The 20,166-nt window shown below is 37.8% G+C and overlaps 1 protein-coding gene across 2 annotated transcripts in view; it reads right to left on the reverse strand.

Moving 5' to 3' along the window:
* Positions 1-20,166, reverse strand: part of dock1 (dedicator of cytokinesis 1) — a 159,081-nt gene that overhangs the window by 12,835 nt on the left and 126,080 nt on the right. For both annotated transcript variants that reach the window (XM_056770948.1, XM_056770947.1), the window contains exons 34-46: positions 17,641-17,726; positions 16,574-16,730; positions 16,411-16,451; positions 16,070-16,160; positions 12,406-12,525; positions 9,575-9,664; positions 8,839-8,943; positions 6,629-6,770; positions 6,442-6,523; positions 2,979-3,063; positions 2,720-2,806; positions 405-581; positions 200-283 (exon numbers count right to left, since the gene is read on the reverse strand). In XM_056770948.1, the coding sequence (XP_056626926.1) occupies positions 200-283; positions 405-581; positions 2,720-2,806; positions 2,979-3,063; positions 6,442-6,523; positions 6,629-6,770; positions 8,839-8,943; positions 9,575-9,664; positions 12,406-12,525; positions 16,070-16,160; positions 16,411-16,451; positions 16,574-16,730; positions 17,641-17,726 (1,347 nt within the window). The remainder of the gene's footprint in view (positions 1-199; positions 284-404; positions 582-2,719; positions 2,807-2,978; positions 3,064-6,441; positions 6,524-6,628; positions 6,771-8,838; positions 8,944-9,574; positions 9,665-12,405; positions 12,526-16,069; positions 16,161-16,410; positions 16,452-16,573; positions 16,731-17,640; positions 17,727-20,166) is intronic.

Here is a 20,166-nt window from a genome sequence, read left to right on the forward strand (position 1 = left end):
AACCCACTCAAAAATGCAGCTGCAGAAGAGACAGGAGGAATGTCTCTATAGACACAACACAAACAGATTCATTGTGAGACAAGTTCATGTAGCGTTACATCAATGCCACACATCTGTTCTGCCAAACCAAACAACTTCTTTTTGGACTTTATAGTATCTAAGAATCGCTATCTTCTTATTGATTTTGATATTTTTTTACCTGCCAAGCAATCAGATCCTTCAGTTTTTCAATCTTCTCCTGGTCATTTGGATGTTCCTGGATGTATTTGTCAATGAAAAAAGCCTGCAGAAGACACAACTAAAGCTTTGAAAACATCAAAACTATTTACAAACAAACTTTTCTAACAGTACTTATGGATAACAGTGCTCTCCACTTTGTCACTTATAATCAGAATCCTCTGTACCTTCTCATAATTAGTGAATCCTCCCATGACCGCCGGGTCCACGATGCCGTTGAGAAGCATAGAGAGGGGGTTGATGGGAAGCGTGGGGTCACTGAGGTGACGCTGAACCATGTTGTTGATTTTCTCATTGGTCAACTGCATGGTCTCCATGGCGTTTTCTACAGGACTGATCTCTTCCTACAGAAGAAAACACAAAACTGTATTAGACACCCCTGCGCACCTCACAAACCTGAAACGTTATTACTTTCAGACATCCAACAGCGACGCATGGGCGTTTAGGGGAACTATTTTAACTCAAGTTGACACTTAGCAGGAGAAATGGTTTACAAGCCCGAATCGCAAATGACAGCTCTTATTTTATTCACCAGTTGTCTAATACTGAACAACATCCTTACACAACAACCAAAGTTGAAGTCATAAAGTGAACTTCACTAACAAACAGCTGAATAAACAACAACCGGTTTTCAGGTCAGCTTACATCTCAGTTTACGCTGATCTTTGAAAGTTGTGAATTCATGCAAAACCTGAATTATAAATGAAGAATACGCATTTTACATTCAATGATTAATGAATATGCAGATGTGTACGCAACAACTAATTTTATTTAATAAAAGACTTATATAAAAATACCATGAATATGACGTGAATCATAAAATAATAATGAATATGTGGCAGAGATTTGACAGAACTTGACCTATGACAGACAGACACGTCGATCTGTCTTTCTCACTAATGAGATGATATCTGAGTATACAGCCAGACGGTAAGAGAGAGAGAGAGTGTGTACAATATAATGGATAAACAACAGCACATCCAGTCTGGTCATTACACACAGCCAGAGAATCTCCTCTGCCCTGCAGTCTATAGTGGCATATTGATATCCGCTGTGCCAAGACACACAATCACAACTCTCTAGCACACAGGGGACTGAGAAACACTATGACACATACTAATAGAACAGCATTCTGGAGGAAAAGACACACACAACCTCAGATCTGTTAGACTGAAGTGTTGTGCGAGGGGTGATGCCTAATGTACGAGACAGACGATCCATGTTTACTTAAGCGGGTCATTTCTACTGTAGTGGAGTATAGAGAGGGCGAGACAGGTTATGTCTAGAGTAAAATGGGTGAGACGGGTCATTCCTACTGTAGTGGAGTGTAGAGAGGGTGAGACAGGTTATGTCTAGAGTAAAAATGGGTGAGACAGGTCATCTCTACTGTAGTGGAGTTGAGAGTGGAAGGAGATGGGACAGGTTTAGAAAGGGGTGAGACAGATCAGGTCAACTGTGCTGGAGTGCAGAGAGGGTGAGACAGGTCATCTCTACTGTAGTGGAGTGTAGAGAGGGTGAGACAGGTTATGTCTAGAGTAAAATGGGTGAGACAGGTCATCTCTACTGTAGTGGAGTGTAGAGAGGGTGAGACAGGTGAGACAGGTCATCTCTACTGTAGTGGAGTGTAGAGAGGGTGGGACAGGTTATGTCTAGAGTAAAATGGGTGAGACAGGTCATCTCTACTGTAGTGGAGTGTAGAGAGGGTGGGACAGGTTATGTCTAGAGTAAAATGGGTGAGACAGGTCATCTCTACTGTAGTGGAGTGTAGAGAGGGTGAGACAGGCTATGTCTAGAGTAAAAATGGGTGAGACAGGTCATCTCTACTGTAGTGGAGTGTAGAGAGGGTGAGACAGGTTATGTCTAGAGTAAAAATGGGTGAGACAGGTCATCTCTACTGTAGTGGAGTTGAGAGTGGGGGGAGATGGGACAGGTTTAGAAAGGGGTGAGACAGATCAGGTCAACTGTGCTGGAGTGCAGGAGGGTGAGACAGGTCATCTCTACTGTAGTGGAGTGTAGAGAGGGTGAGACAGGTTATGTCTAGAGTAAAATGGGTGAGACAGGTCATCTCTACTTTAGTGGAGAGCGGGGGGAGATGGGACAGGTTTAGAAAGGGTGAGACAGATCAGGTCAACTGTGCTGGAGTGCAGAGAGGGTGAGACAGGTTATGTCTAGAGTTTAAATGGGGTAAGACAGGCCATTTATATTGTAGTGGATTGCAGAGGGGGTGAGACAGGTCATGTTATCTATACAATAGGGTAGTGAGGGTAAGACGAGTTATTTGCAGAGTTTAAAAGGGGTAAGACAGGTCATGTCTACTGTACTGGATTGCAGAGAGGGTGAGACGGGTTAGGTCTAGGGTTTAAAAGGGGTAAGACAGGTCATCTCTACTGTCCTGTAGTGCAGAGGGGGAGAGACAGCTCGTGTCTCACGGTGTGAAAGGTCACATGGGTTTAGGGTGAATGATGAAAGCTGTCGTACTCACCGCTGACACAGACAGGACTTCAAACCAGCGCAGGATGCCAGGCAGTTTATAGGCAGTTACATAAGTCGTCCTTTCAATCCACATGTTCTGTTGAAAAAAATACAACACAAATTAAGCAACACATTACGTGAACAGTTTATGCCTCACTCTTCATTTAGTGGAGTATAATGGCTGTTTACCAAACACATGTGAATAAAAGAGACTTTATATCTTAATTCAACGCTTGAATTTTCTTAAATGTGCAGAAAAGCAAACTTACAGAGAACTCATTGTCCGGATCTTTCTCTCCTTTTCTGACCGGTCGCGAATACTGAAATTTCTGGACCTCATTGACGGTGTAAAAGCTGAAAGGAAAAGCAAGATTATCGATGATTCATCCCTGAATCTGTGGGCCGTGTTGAGCTGTATTCGGTCATGAGGTTTGATTCTGAAAGCATGGGATGAAGATAGAGACGCATGTGCTTGTAAGACGGTCTGATTTGTACGACACAAAACTCAATAAAATGACAACAGTTCTCCATTAAGAACGCTGCAGAAGCGATAAGCAAACGCCTCTGGTGAACAAATAAACGCTGTTGCTTTCATCAACGACTCGTCCTGAACAATTTTTGAACATGATGTCATGTGACTTTTTCCTGTCCTAGATTGACAACTACAAGTCAAACATTCAGAGGTTTCCTGCGGCTCATTGGTTAGAGCGTGGCGCTTGCAACGCCAAGGTCATGGGTCCGATCCCAAGGATTGCAAATGCTTAGAAATAAATGTATGGTATAATCTGAAGTTCGCTTTGAATTACATCGTCTGTCTACTGCACAATAGATCAGTTTGAATCAACTTCACAAAATAAAATAGAGACCACCAAATATAAATGAAACAGAACCCTGTCAGTGTTACAGCATCCGTTCCGATGCTGGAAAACCATCACGTCTGAATGATGAGAAAAACAACAATCGGTTCTGCTAGCAAACGAAAAAAAGAGAGAAACACCAAGACAGAGGCACATTTTCACAAACACATGAAATTGAAGCCGAACATCTGGGTGTGATTTTCATTATCAATGGCAGACGATGAATCCAGTTGTGACTGGAGTTGTGAGAAATTAAATTAAAAACCTAAATTAAAACATGTCTAAAGTCCTACCGATGGACTCGCTTTCAAACCGGATTTGAAATGACACCGCTAACCAATTACAATATTTACAAATGTATTAGCTGCAGGGTGAGACAGATCCAGCCTGAGGTGTGTGAGAGAGAGACTGAGGTTCTCCTCCACAACACACTGAAATCACATCCTGTCATGTGACCTCTCTCTCTCTTTAAGGCTTGTTTATACAGAGACAGGGGAATTGTGGGTAAATAGCGAGCTTTAATTACTTTTCATGCTCACTGCTGGCTCTGATTGGCTGCGGTAAGCTGCCTCCAACGCTCGATGGAGATTTGTGATAACAGCTCTGTTTGCCATGCAGTGTTGAATTCAGCCTCAAACAGAATTTTGCTTCAGTTACAGGTGTGTGTGTGTGTGTGTGTGTGATGTATTAACAGAGGAGTGTAGTGAGGTCAAACACCGTGTGCACATTTCCATTTTAATAAGCTGCGTTCTGAAACACATGAACCCAAGAGAGCTGATCTGCCAGCTCACACACACACACGCATGCACGCACAGACACGGGCACACAAACACGCACACACACAGACATACGTGCACACACAACGACAGAGCACACACATCCGCACATGCACATACAAGCACAAACACGCACACACATGTGCATGCACACACACCTGGAACTGAAGACACAAACACAGGCCGGTAGTTATAAAAACCTTATTTACAAATCCCTTAGAGAAGTGAATACGTACCGAGAACTCTGAGATCATTGGACAGACAGACAACAGACAGGTAAAAAGGAGAGACAGACAGACGGATGAACAGAAAGACAGACTGAAGGTCAGACAGACAAAAGAACAGTTTAATAGACAGACAGACAGATGTCTAGGAGGGCGTACAGACAGACAGAAGGACACATGGAAGCAGGGGTGCCGCCAGAAATTCTGGGCCCTATGGAAACCAAAATTTCTGGGCCCCCTACATTTTTTACAGATAAAATTTAACCCAATAAACATGCCCTGTATACTTAAAAAAAAGATACTTAGCACATTGCATAGTTAAAATGTCTAAAGATGAGTACAAAGCCTACAAAAACAAGATTTTTTTTTTGAAATATGTACTTGTTTACATAAAAGGGAGAACATTTATTATCTCAATTGCAATTGCAAGCACAAGAGAACATTATGTATTGACATATACTTAACATGAACAAGCTTTAGCTGGGTCAAACTGCTCATTCAGGAAACATCAGCTACAGTAGAGACACGTTTTATTCAATTTTATATTCTATTTTTCTGGGGCATTTTATTCATATTAAGAACGTCAAGTTTGACAGTATCGGTCTTAGCAGCCGCACTGTCACTTCACAGAACACACGACACGGCAAACTAATTTTGTAATTTTTGAAGCGTGTAGATTACTTTTTGTTTTGCGAAGTTATCATCATGTGGCGAACACAGTAGATAAGACGTGTTTAGAGGCTTCAATCTTCGCGAAGTTTCGCGCTCAGGCTCACCTTGTTCGGCTGAGACGGGGACGGGGGGTGGGGGACGTGGGTGTGCAGCAGCCGCTGAATCTGTGTCTACGAGACATGATAACCCGTCCCGGAGACAGCAGAGATGTTATTATTGTTGGATGTAAATCATAATTCAGTAATTATTTTACTAAGCTCGCTAGATAAAAGCAGGTCATGTAGCAACAAAAATAAGTTTTGGAATACAGGAATATGGCAAGCTACCTTTCTTTTTGAAAAACTGTGTGACATACTGTCGACTTTGGCGTTCTCTGTCTTCTCTTGACTTCTTTTCTTTCCGTTTTTGTTTCCCTGACTTTTGATGTGACGTGTCTGCGTGTGTCACTGTCTGCGGCAAGTCCAATAAGCAAGAGACGCTACACTAGCGAGCGCAGGTGGAATGAACCATTGTGAGAGGAAGCAGGGAGGGTTGTGACCGAAACAGTAAATACATTATTTGTTTTTTAAATATTAAATCTATGGTCAAAACGGACAAAATACACATTTAGTGCACGAGGGGCCCTAGCATATTTAATGTATGTATTAAAAAAAGAGAAAAGAAATAGGAAAATAAAAAGGGGGTCTGCTCTTCTGGGCCCTAAATCAGGCTGGGCCCTTAGAATCGTCCTAACCTTCCACCCCTTTACGGCGCCCATGCATGGAAGGAAGATGAATGGACTGACAGAGACAGTTTGACAGACAGACAGAGAGAAGAACAAACAGACAGAAGTGTTGACCGAGAGACAGATGAACAGAGAGAGGGACGAACAGACAGACAGAGAGACAAAAGGAAAGACAGACAGACGGATTAGATAGATGAACAGACGGAAGGACAAAAAGACACACAGAGGGATGAATGGATGGACAGACAGACAGAGAGAAGAACAAACAGACAGAAGTGTTGACCGAGAGACAGATGAACAGAGAGAGGGACGAACAGACAGACAGAGAGACAAAAGGACAGACAGACGGATTAGATAGATGAACAGACGGAAGGACAAAAAGACACACAGAGGGATGAATGGATGGACAGACAGACAGAAGGATGGGAGACAGAGACACATGGAAAGATAGACAGAAGGACAAACAGACAGACTCTCACCTGACAATCTGTTCTGACACGTGTTTGTTCTGGAACTTTGGTGGCAGCTCTAGGATGGGTTTCACTGTGAAACACTGAATGTCTGATTTAAACAAACTAAGAAACAATAAACTGAGACAGTGACATCATACACGAGTGTTTAATGTCTGATAGATGTGAATGTTGTCATGATGTTCATTAAGGATACACTGTCCAGATGAGAGTCTGATATCTTCACCAGGTGGGGAGGTGGTCTTCATCTTCTCAGCGTTGGGGAACTGAGTGAGCAGTCTCGCCTTGAAATCCTCCCACCGTTCATACTCCTTCCCCCGATAGATGAACATCTTGTTCTGAAACAACAAAAACAACAATAACATCTCAATGAACACATAGCTGGATAAAGAGACCTTCACTTCTTAAATGTCAAACGCAAAAATATCACCAAAGCATCACGCAATAAAAGAAAAACACCTGTTTCATTCAAATATTGGACTGGATAAATTAACATTGTATAATTTAACATTTTTTTTAAATGTGCTTTTGAAATGATGTTTGTGTTTTATTTTTGTACATTTTACAAAATTAATTTAATAAACAGTTTGACATTGGTATATTTATAAATTATATATTTTTTTATTTGTTATTTGTCTATTAAACTACATTTTAAATCATGAATTAAATCAACTGTTGTATGCACTGTTTTTGTCAATTTAAAAAGTGATGTATTTTAATTTTTATGTTTGAATTATTAAATTAATAAATTGAGTCATTTTATTTTTTAAGCAGCACTCTTGATCCTCCATAAATATACAACAACATGTATAAATCAGATAAACAAAGGTCCTACAGCAAGACATGCGCACATGGTAATATAAAAAATACAATAATGCATTTTAATACAATTGAGTTTTTACATCTTAAACGTGTCCAGTTCTGTGAATCATCGCAATATCACATTAACTACAGTAAAATAACTCTGGGTAAGAATGAATTTCATCATGTTTTAAATCCCATTATGTATTTAAATTTTTTTTTTACAATTTGTTTGTAATTCAGAGACATTTGGCAATATGGCAACGTTCAATTATTGCACATTTTCACTGTCAATCATCTACATCCGCCTACAACACCCTCAACATGTTTCCACTCTCAACTACAAACAAACAACTGTGTGCTCGTAAACACACAGTATGATGAGCGGTACTACTGTACTATTTCTCCGCACATGAAGATTTTATTTCTCTTGCCCAATTAGAGATCTGCAGACTGGAGGTGGAAGTTGCCCGCGGCTGTTTTCATATCTGCTTTGAGTGATAACATGACAAATTGCATTGTGCCCTGTACGGGTGTTTCCACACCGCCAGCGATTCAGAGCACGGCTGAATAAACCATCGGCTCTCAGACGACTCCTCACGCATACAAAAGCCCCACTTTGAGGTGGAAAACGAGATTGCAATTCGTTTCCAATTTCACAAAGCCAAAGCGTCTCTCCGCAGAGCAACATGTCAACACCAGCGGGAGGCGATTGGGCTTCAGACGTCTGACCTTCTTTGTCCAGGATGACAGGGTGGAAGATGTGTGACTGTGAGCTGCTGGAAGAGCTTTAGAAGAATAACAAACGTATCTGAAGTGATGTTGTCCCACGAGCACAAGCTTAAAGATGAAGAGTGTAATCGCGGTGCCCCTAGTGGATGCAAACTGAACTGCACTTGTTTGTTTGAGCTCAAGAATATACACGACCAACTGATTCATGTAAAACACCAACAACATATATGTGCATGTGACAGTCACAATCACAAACACAATTCTTTACACTGACGTTACAACAGACGATTCTAGATTCTGAGAGACCGTTTACACAAGACCTTATTTAATTGAAAACGCAAAAAAAAATGATTCGCTTTGGCTGTCCGTTTACACTGAACGCCGTTTTAGTTAACTGAAAACACAAGCTTTTGAAAACGGGTCTCAAAGTGCAACTTTGAGACAGAACTTTCTGAAAACAATGACGTCATGCGCATGCGTTTGCGTATTACATGCTCAGTCGCGCGAGTATAGCCAAAACAATATGGCGGCTTCCCTTACCGTGAGCTCTCGACCATATCAACGTTTCCCGAGAAATATGTGGATTTGCTGCACCAAGACTTTAAACACACTATACGTCGACCAACAGTATTAAAAAGCGCTTTTGGCTCTTAACTGTGCATATGTATGTGTCAACGCACGTCCTGTTTCTTTACACAACAACATCGCCATCCACTGGCCTGGCATGCATACTACAACGTTTCTTTCTGTTTTCCTGGATCAGTGTAATTGCAGACAGTTTTGGGAACGCTGTCATGTGTCTGTGAAACTTTTCGATAACTTAAAGGAAAAACGTATCCGTTCTTCATCGTGTAAACGTGGCCTGAGACTCACCCTGAGAAACGAAGGAAATCCAATCCCATAATAACCCACAGCAAAGTAATCTGGCTTGGGTCGGATCACTTTCACAATATTCTCATAAAACTGAGCCTGCTTTCTCTGTAAGAAAAAGAGAAATAGTCATACAATCATACTTAGAAAGTGAAAGATGTCCAAAGCATTACGGCCCCCCGGTTAAAAAAAAGTCACCTGCACGTCTCTAAAATAATCTGATTTCAAGATCAAACCCGCTTTCCTTTAGACATATTCTCAAAATACAGAACAATATAATTACATAGTTAATAATAAAATACACCATTAAAATTCCTAACATATACAGTATATGGGAGATTTACCAAAGTATTATTTAATTATTAAAAGTAATTCTGTGTTTAATAGAAGAAAGAATCAGAAGGCAAATAAGAAGTTGAGCTCAGTTTCTGCACGGTCACTATAAAAGTTGTTTACAAGCTATTGGTCAAACTGAGCAAAATGTGCTGACGTCACTTGATTTAAATTAAAAGTGAAGCTTATCGGAAACACGGCCTTTCTTTCTGTCTGTCTGGATCAATTTGTCATTTAGTGGCAATTAAACAACACTGCAGTAACAAAGAAAGCACAGGATCTCATTAAAAGCCCAAATTCTATATATTTTATCACAATTTAGGCAGTTTAGTAAACTCAAAGGGCAGAATAACTCTTTAATTGTTCGTATCAGTCGGAGAGGTTGAAAGAGAAAGTTTGTAGTTACCAGCAAAGCGCTCAGCTGTTCAAAGTCAAACATCTCGTTCTCATACTGTTCAGCTAACTCCTTCCCCAGGATAATGGCTTCTTCCCACATCTACACACACAAACACACACATCAAACCTCGTGGGAAATTAACATGTCAAAACATGGTTATGTGATATAGAACACATCTTGTAAACAATTCAATTGTTTTTTTCAAATTCATTTTAAAGTGGATCCAAAACATTCGTAAATCATTTTCTGTACGATTGTGGTTTTAAATCGATTTGTTATCAATCTGCTCCATTCTTTTTATGGGATTCATTTATGTGAGAAATATAAAAAGTAAATCAATGTTTAAATCTGTATTTATACTTCTCCCATGTTTATTTACTTCCATATTTATGTGCCCATATGGTAAATATGGAAATAAATCAACATATATTAACCAAAACACAAAAATGTAGAAATTAATAAAAGTGGACATTAAAAAATGAATGAATAAATAAATGAATGAAGGAAAATTGACAAATACTCATTTAAATTGATTTAATTTTGTGGATTTATGTTTGTATTTATTTATTACTTATTTATCAATATTGACAGATTTTGGAATCAATATGAAGAATACATTTGTAAAAACTAATCAGTTAAAAATATATAGTTTTTTATTGTGCATTCTAAGTAATGTAAATCAAACTGTAGTTATTTTATTTAAGTAATATTAACAAAAAAATACCATAAAACATAACATACTATATAAAACACACTATAATATAACACAATATTTCCCATGATTATTTTATAATAAATAAGAACAATATTTTTTTTATTAAAAAATATATGGTTTTGCAAATAAACTTTATATATTTTTAAAAGAGTTAAGATGAAAATTAAAAGCTGTTGTGAAATCGTCCTGTTATAGCGTTCCTGTTCAGCTCCATGAGTTTCTGTGTAATACACCTTGACTTCGTCCTTGAATCTTCAGAAGTAAATCTGGCGCTTTATTCAGTGAACCAACATCCAGACTCAAACTCATTTTCTTTGAGTTTCATGCCCAAAATGGCTATGACATCACCTCATATCAGATTTGTAACTTCAAATGCCAGTAAATAAAACCTCCAGTCGGCATTTAACTTCCGTTGCGTAGGATCTGATCCAAAAACTAATTCAAAGTTTTGAGTTCATACCGCCGGCACGGAAACAGACTGTGATTATATATCAATATCTGCAGTGTATTATTATTGAGAAGGCTGGCTGTAATGGTGTCTGCAGTCTAGAGGAGTGCGAGATTAAAGGAAAGCCTGAGATTTTACTTATTCACGACCAGAGGAACATTGTGAATAAAACTAACTAAAAAGCAGGAAAAATAATCATAATAATAATAAATAATAAAATGCAGGACATTCTAATAGAGCTGTGTGATTTCTTGAATAATCACAAAGGCACAAAGATTTCTCTGGGACAACAAAATGAAGTAACAGTGTGAATATCAAATGACGTTAATGTGCTTTTATCTTCTCATTGGGTTTCTTAAAGAGTGTATAATTCAACTATAATTCATGTTTCCACACTGTCATACTTCGACTATTTCATTTAAATTACAGTATTACAATTTGATTCACTTTAAATCAACCAAGCTGTAATGATTGATTCACATTTTGATCGATTTGTTGGCATCATTCATTAAACTCAAAATATCCAGTTAAGTCTCCAGCATATATTAAATTATAATGAGGGCTGTCAAACGATTAATCACGATTAATCGCGATTAATCGCAACGAGAATAAAAGTTTGTGTTTACATAATATATGTCTATGTACTGTGCGTATTAATTTTGTATTTATTAATACAAATACATACACATGTACACATATTTAGGAAATATTTACATGTATTTATTTATATTTACCAATAATTAAAATTATATAAAAAAAAGTTTATAGATTTTTTCTTAAATATGTGCTTAGATGTGTATTTTAACAAATACAAAATTATTATGCACAGTACACAGATATATATTATGTAACACAAACTTTTATTCTGGATGCTATTAATCATTTGACAGCCCTAATATTATATTAAAAAAAGCAATAACGATTTTGGCTGTTGGGTTTTTATGATTGTTCTTATTCTCTTAAAACGTTTATTTGTTGTCACATATCAGGACACGACTGTCCAAACTTAAAAACAAAGGTTGTACAAAAGGTTCTTCGCAGCGATGCCAATGAGGAACCACTTTTGATTCACCAAAAAAACAGAGTAAAATCTACTTTGAATCTTTTCATTGAACATTTCCATTACAAAGAACCTTTAATCAATCAAAAAGATTCTTTGGCCGTTAAAGGTTCTTTCCTGAATTGCAAAATCTGGCATCGTAAAGCCCCTTTATTTTTAAGAGTGTTTAACCAAGCGGTGTATGATTTGATCTCTCTTAAAAGCTGAAATATTTCACATGAAAGTGTGTACTGACTGCTCTTCATGCTCTCTCTGTTTGACACAAGCAGACATACTTGGTCAAGATTTTGAGCGGCTGAGCTCAATCATAGGGTTCGGTTTGGGGCGATAGGAATTGGTAAGTGAGTCCCCGACTGCGAGACCTCAACGTTAAACACAGATCTCAGCAGGGACTCTTATAACCCCCAAATCCCCTCAGCCTGTCAGACTAATAGAGATGTAGCCATAAGACCAACCCATACACACACTCTCTCTCTCTCTCTCTCTCTCTCGGTCACCTTTGTGTTATACCAACCGCTGCACAATTGAGGCTGTTTCAGAGAGGTGGTCGTGGAGCTTAAGAACTTCTGTCTGATACACGCACAGGAATTCAGACGGATGAACAACTTTACAGTTACCTTGCCCTTGTCGAAGTAGTTGATGATCTCCTGGTAGAGTTGGTCTTTGAGTTGACATTGAGTGCTTGCCTGGTAACCGTCTCTTTGCGTCAGATGAGCGGCACACGCCTCTTCAGACCACTGAAAAAAAACATCACAATTACAGTCTTCATTCACAGTTTTACCTTCAAGTGACCTACTTTACAACTTTCAAATATACAGCATTACCCAACTAAAAGAATCATAAGGGCATGAAAAATAGAAACGCACATGCATTCTGAAATATACAGCTTTTATTGTATTTTAAGGGCTCATGAGTGCATTGTTCTGTGAATATACACTGTATTTTTAGAACTTGAAACGTCAAACGCCGAAGATTATTTATTGAAACTTAATTAGTAAAGTTTCTGTTACTGAAGGATGGAAATGAAAAGTTATACTGGAATTTATGTTCAGGCATTCTCAAAAACTGTGACATTAACAACAGGAATTATTGATATTGTGTTGATAGTACAGATATGATAATAGCGTAAATAATTTAATGCCAGTAACTGGTTGACACTTTCGCCTTAAGAGCAACAATGGTTAAAATCCCTCAGCCTTTGGCCGACAGTAGAAAAACACAAAATATCCAGAATGAAAGATGAATTTGACTGATATCATATTTTAATCAAATTCCTCAATATTATTGTTACCATTAATAATTTTGGTCTGTGATAATCGTTTTGAAATATCTGATATAGTGACATGCAAAGAAAGCATAGATTATGCTTTATTTTATAATACAATTATTAAAAAAATGTTTATAACTCTTTAAAACAGCAAAAGAAAATATTGAAAATGCACACACACAACACGCACACAAGCTTTATTAATTGTGTTGTGCAGAGATCCGTTGCATGGGTTTAGCTGTATAACTGATGCCAGTGCCCGGAGGCCATCTGATAACACTGATTTATGTGACCACACTATAATATTCATTACACATTCAGCCGAAATTCTGTAAAGAAGTGATTATAAAGGAAGAAACCGCAGAGATTAAGAGCTCTTGGTTGCTTTTCGCTGACCTTTCAGTTCACTGTCTCTGTGGAACAAACATGCATACATAAACGCAGGATTACAAGAGATCTGATAGGCTGGAATGGGTCAGATGACAGTTCTGACGAGCTCTGCTATTGGCCGTCATGTTGAGATGTAGTATTGTGCTAAGGGCCCTGTCACAACTCATTCAGAACAGTATAAACGTCATTGACAGGGGGTGAAGCATCATCAGCGAGATCTGATCCCAAAAACAGTTCTGATGCTTTGTCACGTTGAAAACGGTTCAACTTCTGACATCAGCAAATTAATGTCGCTTATGGCCCAATCAGATAACTCTAGAGACAGACATTAAGTGGATTACGGCAGACACATGGAACTAATGTGCCCATAAATATGATGTCTGTTAACATCAGTCGAGCTCCATAAAGCTTTTTAAAGGCGCACGCATGCTGGCATGACAGCGTTTTAGTGCCATGTTAAAAATATTACGATTATGAGAATGCAGATATGAATTTAGGAATCAAGTCAAGGAGTGTTGTGAAATTATAGTTGCAATATTATTTTTAAAATGAAGTAAAATCTACAAGAATAAAGTCATATTTTGAGAATAACAGAAAAAATACAAGGATAAAGTAGAACATTTTTGGATTAAGGTCAAAATTACAAGAATAAAGTCATAATATTTTGAGAAAGAATTAAAATTACAAGAATAAAGTCATAATATTTTAGAAAAAAAATCAAAGTTACAAGAATAAAGTCATTATATGTTGAGAAAGATTTTAAAATTACAAGAATAAAGTCACAATATGTTGAGAAAGAATTACAAACTACAAGAATAGTCATAATATTTTAGAACAAAAGTCAAAATTACAAGAATAAAGTCATTACATGTTGAGAAAGATTTTAAAATTACAAGAATAAAGTCATAGCAAAACATGATTAAGGTTATTTAAAGTAACAATTACAAGAATAAAGATGTAATATTTTAGAATTAAGTTAAAAAAATTGAGATTTTTTTTTTCAATACAAGATTTAAGTGGTTAAGGTAGAGAAGTGCTTTTCTTACTTTGAATTGAAATGCTGTTGTAGGCAGAGGTTCTTAAAGGGGCTAAATAATGACCACTGTGTGAATGACCTATATGTCACGTCTGATAAAAATTCATTCATAAAATCTTTTGGGGGTCTCAGAATGTTAAACGTGTAGATCTCTACTGAACTTTAGCTTCTGCTCTCTTAGGAATGTTGTGATTAAAATGTAGGCCTAAAGAACAAGACAGTTCTACACGACTGAACTGTCGACACGCGGGTGTCTCACCGTGAACCAGCCGTTCCTCCACTTTCTCCCTGTGGAGAATCTCTGGTGTTCCCTCTGTACAAACTGTCATGATGGATAAACTCACTGAGAACATTTCTTCAATAAAGAGCAGGAAGCGGAAGGAAGGTTAAATCAGTGTTTCAGGAGTGACTTCCACACGAGCAGATAATGAGCTGACACCAGCATGAGCTTCTGTCGTGTTGTGCCGTTGTTTCTGTGGACTCTGAAGCGTGTGTTGTGTAGTGAGGTGTTTGTGCTCGAGCGATACTCTTGTACGGCCATGGCAGGCAGCTATTTATGAAAAGAAGCTGCGTGGGATTGTGAGAACGTGGTGTTCCCTCGCTTACTGTGACAGCCAATTCCCTAATCGAGTCCTTTCGTAACGCGCTGAACAAACCTCAAACCTACTCGAGAAAACCCTGGAGACAACACCAGGATATATTCATATACATATTAATCCTACGGCCGAATTCATGATTTCATGAAGCAAATCTATCTACAGGAAGACACCTCGAAAGATTTACTAGATGTGAAGTGTGCGTGCTTTCTGAAGGAAAAGACAGTCAAGCAATAGAAAACTGTGATATTTACTGTGTAAAGACAGATGCACTAAAGAAAAGATTCATCACATTTAAATGTAAAGAAAGAAAGAAACTGAATCAATATCAAAAGGATTTAAAAAGTTGATTGAACTTAATTATATTAAACTGAATTAATAAAAATTGAGTTGTAATACAATTTTGATTAAATTGACTCACAAAGCTAATTTAATTTAACTTATAAACTTAAGTTTAACAGTTAGGTTACAGTGTACATAAAAACACTGTATATTTGTTGTAAACTGCATAAATACTATACTGTTTTTGAACCTTAATGTAGTAAGAATATTAGTTTAAAAAAATGTGTATTTATATATTTACTTGTAGTAAACTACACTACTACAGTGAACAATATAGTATACTACAATTTACTCTAGTAAATACTATAAAACATTTTTTTTGTCACTTTATCACAAAAATATATACAAATAAGTAATTATTTGATGATGATAATAATAATACAATTAATTATGTAGTTAAGAGTAACACTGTAAACTCTGCAATCCTGGACTTTACAGAGTTTGAGAGTCCAACTAAAAGAGATTTGTCACAAACCACAACTTGAAATGGATTCTAAATGTCATTCGAGACAATTCACTCAGAAATGTATACAAGTTATCTGTTCAACAATGAGATATCTACATACATTTCTATCTACATATTTAAATCTAACAAAATCTTTGTGGAAAAATATCCTGATTCTGTTGTGTGTGTGTGTGTGTGATGTCACCTTCAGGAGTTTGGCGTGCAGCAGTAGTGTGTATCCGGCTTCTGTGTAATTATCACACTCTTTGTGCAGGTCACACAGTTTATACAGGTACCTACACACACACAAACACATTTAACAATCTGAACACTAACTCCATTAAAAGAAAAAAGCTCTCAAAGGCCATTCAGTTCCCAGCATCTACTGCACTGCAGAGTCCAACTGAATCACATTTCTATATTAATCCTTATCCTTCTTAAAATAAAACTGTGTTCAGTAAAACAGTTTTACAGTTAAATTATGTACAAACACACACACAAAGGAACGTGTAAGGAAGGAAAAAGGAAAAAAGAAAAGCCTCTCACCGGATGTACATCTCTTCTCTTTCGATCTCCTTGTAGAAATTCTACAACCGAAGGAATCACAAACCATGTCACATCTACTTCACTAAACATTCAGTTTTCTTAACATCGTGTGGTAAAGTATAAACATTTTTAAAGAAGTGCGTTGACATTGTGTTCTTCTCACCAGCACATTAACAGTGCAGCTCATGCGGTTCTCTTTGTTCTCATCGTGCATGATGGTCCTGTAGTCCAGGAGTCTCTCCAAGAGACGGACCACCAACGTCACGAATGTCTCACCAGACTTTGCCAGATACTTGTGTTTCCTGCAGTGCTCCAACAGACTGACACACACATGTGGTACGTTCATATAAACCCATTAAGGATCCAATCACACTTCATGAAAATAAACTACACTTACAAACTATTTAAGGTGGTATTGAATTGATTGATCAGGATTTCATTACAACATCAAAAGTGAGCTGATATTACTAGTTAATATGTTTTTTCTTTGCCAGTGAAGCATCATTTATATTAGCAGAGAAACGTGTTTTTGTGGCAGAAAGTCATTACATTTTAATAAAAAGAATAAAGACTAATACGCACGATAACATCCTTGACATTTATATTACATTTTTTGATAGCATCCGTTTTTATCACTGCCCACTTTCCCCTCTGAAAGTTTCTTGTTTGTGCATTTATATGTCAAGCATTGCTCCAGCTCGGAGTCGAGTCAAGTTTACAAAAAACTTTTTTTAATAAGCTTCAATAAGCTGTTATGGAATGACGGTGGAATTAAACATATTTGAGAAACATATTTTTCGCAACTCTTGCAAACCCCATAAACTGAGACCAAATAATCAGGAATCTTTTAAAATAGAAACAATCTTCAAAATTGGCCCGCAAATGACAAGCCTCAAAGTTGGGTAACAGTGAAAATGAGGACGGTTATGCATTCATTATTTTATTTTATTTGTGTGACGCTGCGACAAGTCAGTTATAAGAAATAAATGGGGTGCTTTTGAGCTCGGAAAATGAGTGTTTCCACACGTCCTGCCCTCAAAAGATCAAATGTAGATCTTTAATGACATGAGCTCTTTAAAAAGTAAATAAAGTCAATCTTGATTTCATGTTGAACTTTAATGCATGAATCTCTGTTGCAGAACACTTTAATTATGGTAATTATGCGTGAGCGTAAGATACGCGCGCGCGTGTGTGTGTGTGTGTGTGTGTGTGTGTGTGAGGAGCGCTCACATCTTCTGGAACAGGATTTTGTACTGCTCGTCTCCTCTTCCTCCTTCCACCTCATGATCCAGTTTGGTGATGATCTCATTCTCGAACTGCAATTAAACACAGCGGCCGTAAATAACCAGTGTGGCTAATTTTTCATTTCATTAGTGTCGTTCCTCCCAGACCTCCTCCTGCCCTCCTTCTCTCTCTCTCTCTCTCTCTCTCTCTCTCTCTCTCTCTTCGTCTCTGGTGTCAGAGAGTAATCAGCCGTTATCAGTCACACCAACTGTGAGCTCAATGATATCTGCTTATTAGCATCAATAAGCTTCATGAGACAGTGAGATAGAGAGAGAGAGAGAGAGAGAGAGACAGCTGTCTGAGATTCCGTTTCAAATCCTCTCAATCTTAAAGAAGAGCAAATCACAGATCAAGATGTTTGAGATTAACTGCCGGAGAAGCAAGATTCCACCTGTCATTTGCAAAACTCTACACAAAATGCACACGTATTTAGAGGAATGTGTTTATAATGAAAGCGGAAAGGGACTGGAGCAGCCAGGCTCCAAACAAACAGATGCCAAACAAGTGTTCGTCTGAACATCGTCTGAAAGCTGAAGAAATAAGATGTCAATTGATATATGGTTTGTTACGACAGGACACTATCAGGAACAACAACTATTTACAAAGCTGAAAGCTGAGGGTTAAAAAAAAGGCAAAATATTGAGAAAATCACCTGTGAAGTTGTTAATCTGTGGCACTGTAGCAGCCCATCCACTCAGTTTTTATACATTTAGGGTAGGAGATTTAGAAAATATCTTCATGGATCCTGATCTTTACTTATACATCCTAGTGATCTTTGGCAAAAAGAAAAATATGTAATTTTTACCCCTACAGTGTATTTTTGGCGATTACTAAAAATGTTCCCGTGCTACTTGAGTGTGGTTTTGTTGTCCAGGGTCACATATATGATAGCTTTGTGTGAGGAACAGACCGATTAAAATTTGTCAGGTATTCAGGTTTGAAATAAAGCATTTGATGGTAATCTTTTAGGTGAACTGTTCCTTTAAAAAACATTTTTTTAATCTTCGTCAAAAGATGCCGTCTGTCTGTTCATTCCAAATTTAGCCCAGATATTTAGACAGCTGACATCATCGTCATCCTCATATTAATGCAGGTCTGAACAATCAGAATGTTTGCGTCACTTTAGATCGAACACAACCTGCCATCACCTGTTCAAAATCAACCTCGATCCATAAACGACAGACGGCAGATTTTCATAAGAGGAAACCAGAGAATGTTGTGAATCTGTGACCTTACAGCAGGAAATCTCATCTCTGCGGCACTTCTCCTCACTCGATACTGACACATATAGGTTAAAAGATAAGACGAGAGTCGAGAGAAGATTTATTGGAACGCTGCTGTTTGAAAGCATGTTCAGATAAAGCATTCAATACTGGAATCTAAACATCAACGGAGCAGTACAGCACTTCTGACAAAACAGAAAAAATGCTCACGTAAGGCCTCAGAACTATGATTCAGGAACATTGTGAAAGCCTTCAGAAAATATCAAACATCTCCACAATAAAGTTTGTGGCCGTGTCTCAATCAGCTCCCTTGTTCAGTAGTCAGGGCACTGATCAGGGAGTCAGCCATTTTAAGGACTGTGAAGTATAACAACGTGCTCCAGCAGTCACGTCACGGGAAAATGAACGGTGTCCCAATGAGAAGGGAGCCAACTTTTATGCATTCTGACTTCTTTACTCTGTTAAACGTGCTGGTTTCTCAAGCTTAAGAGGGTCAACTTGTCAAAAATCGAGTTGAACGAATGAAGTAGTATTTCTCTGCCTGATTCACTCCACCAGTGTTCGTACAAACGTTTTCTCAAACATGGATTCCCGTTTCGTTATACAATTCTCATGGCAATGCACACGTGTAAGCAACGCGAAGGGATTAATGTGATGATGTGTTGTGTGCTTGTGCTGTAGTTCTGTCCTCCCTGCCTGCCGCCAGCAGCTCATCTTTTTCCGGAAATAATCGTACAGCTGTGTCTCTCTTTTCAAAATTTGATCAAACTTAATGCTCTTCGAAGATACGAAGTATGCAATATTACTGTGAGCTACTCAAGATTATTTTGAGATTAGCAGAAACTGCGTGTGTTTGGCTAGAGGTTTATAATATAACTATTAATATTTGATTTATGTTAATATTAACATGTATTATTATTTCACTGTATAATAATTGTATTAAATAAACAATTTGTTGAGTTTTGTTGTATGCTCACTTTATAAGATAAACAATTTGTTGAATGGGTGCTGTAGTTTGGTCGCATTTAAAGAAACCGTATGGTACATTAACATCTATTGGTTGAGCTTGATATTGGAGTCTGAGTTCAAAATATTGGAGAGGCAAGTTTAGCCAAGTTACGATTCTTCTCGGGTTCTTTTGGTTGTTATCAGAAATAATCTACAGGCGCTCTATTGTTTGTGAATGTGTATCGGAAGTTAAGGTGGGGTCACAAACGTGTGCCCGTCTATAGAATACTCTTCGTTCATT

This window comes from Triplophysa dalaica, chromosome 17, assembly GCF_015846415.1.
Source record: "Triplophysa dalaica isolate WHDGS20190420 chromosome 17, ASM1584641v1, whole genome shotgun sequence".
Lineage (NCBI taxonomy): Eukaryota > Metazoa > Chordata > Actinopteri > Cypriniformes > Nemacheilidae > Triplophysa > Triplophysa dalaica.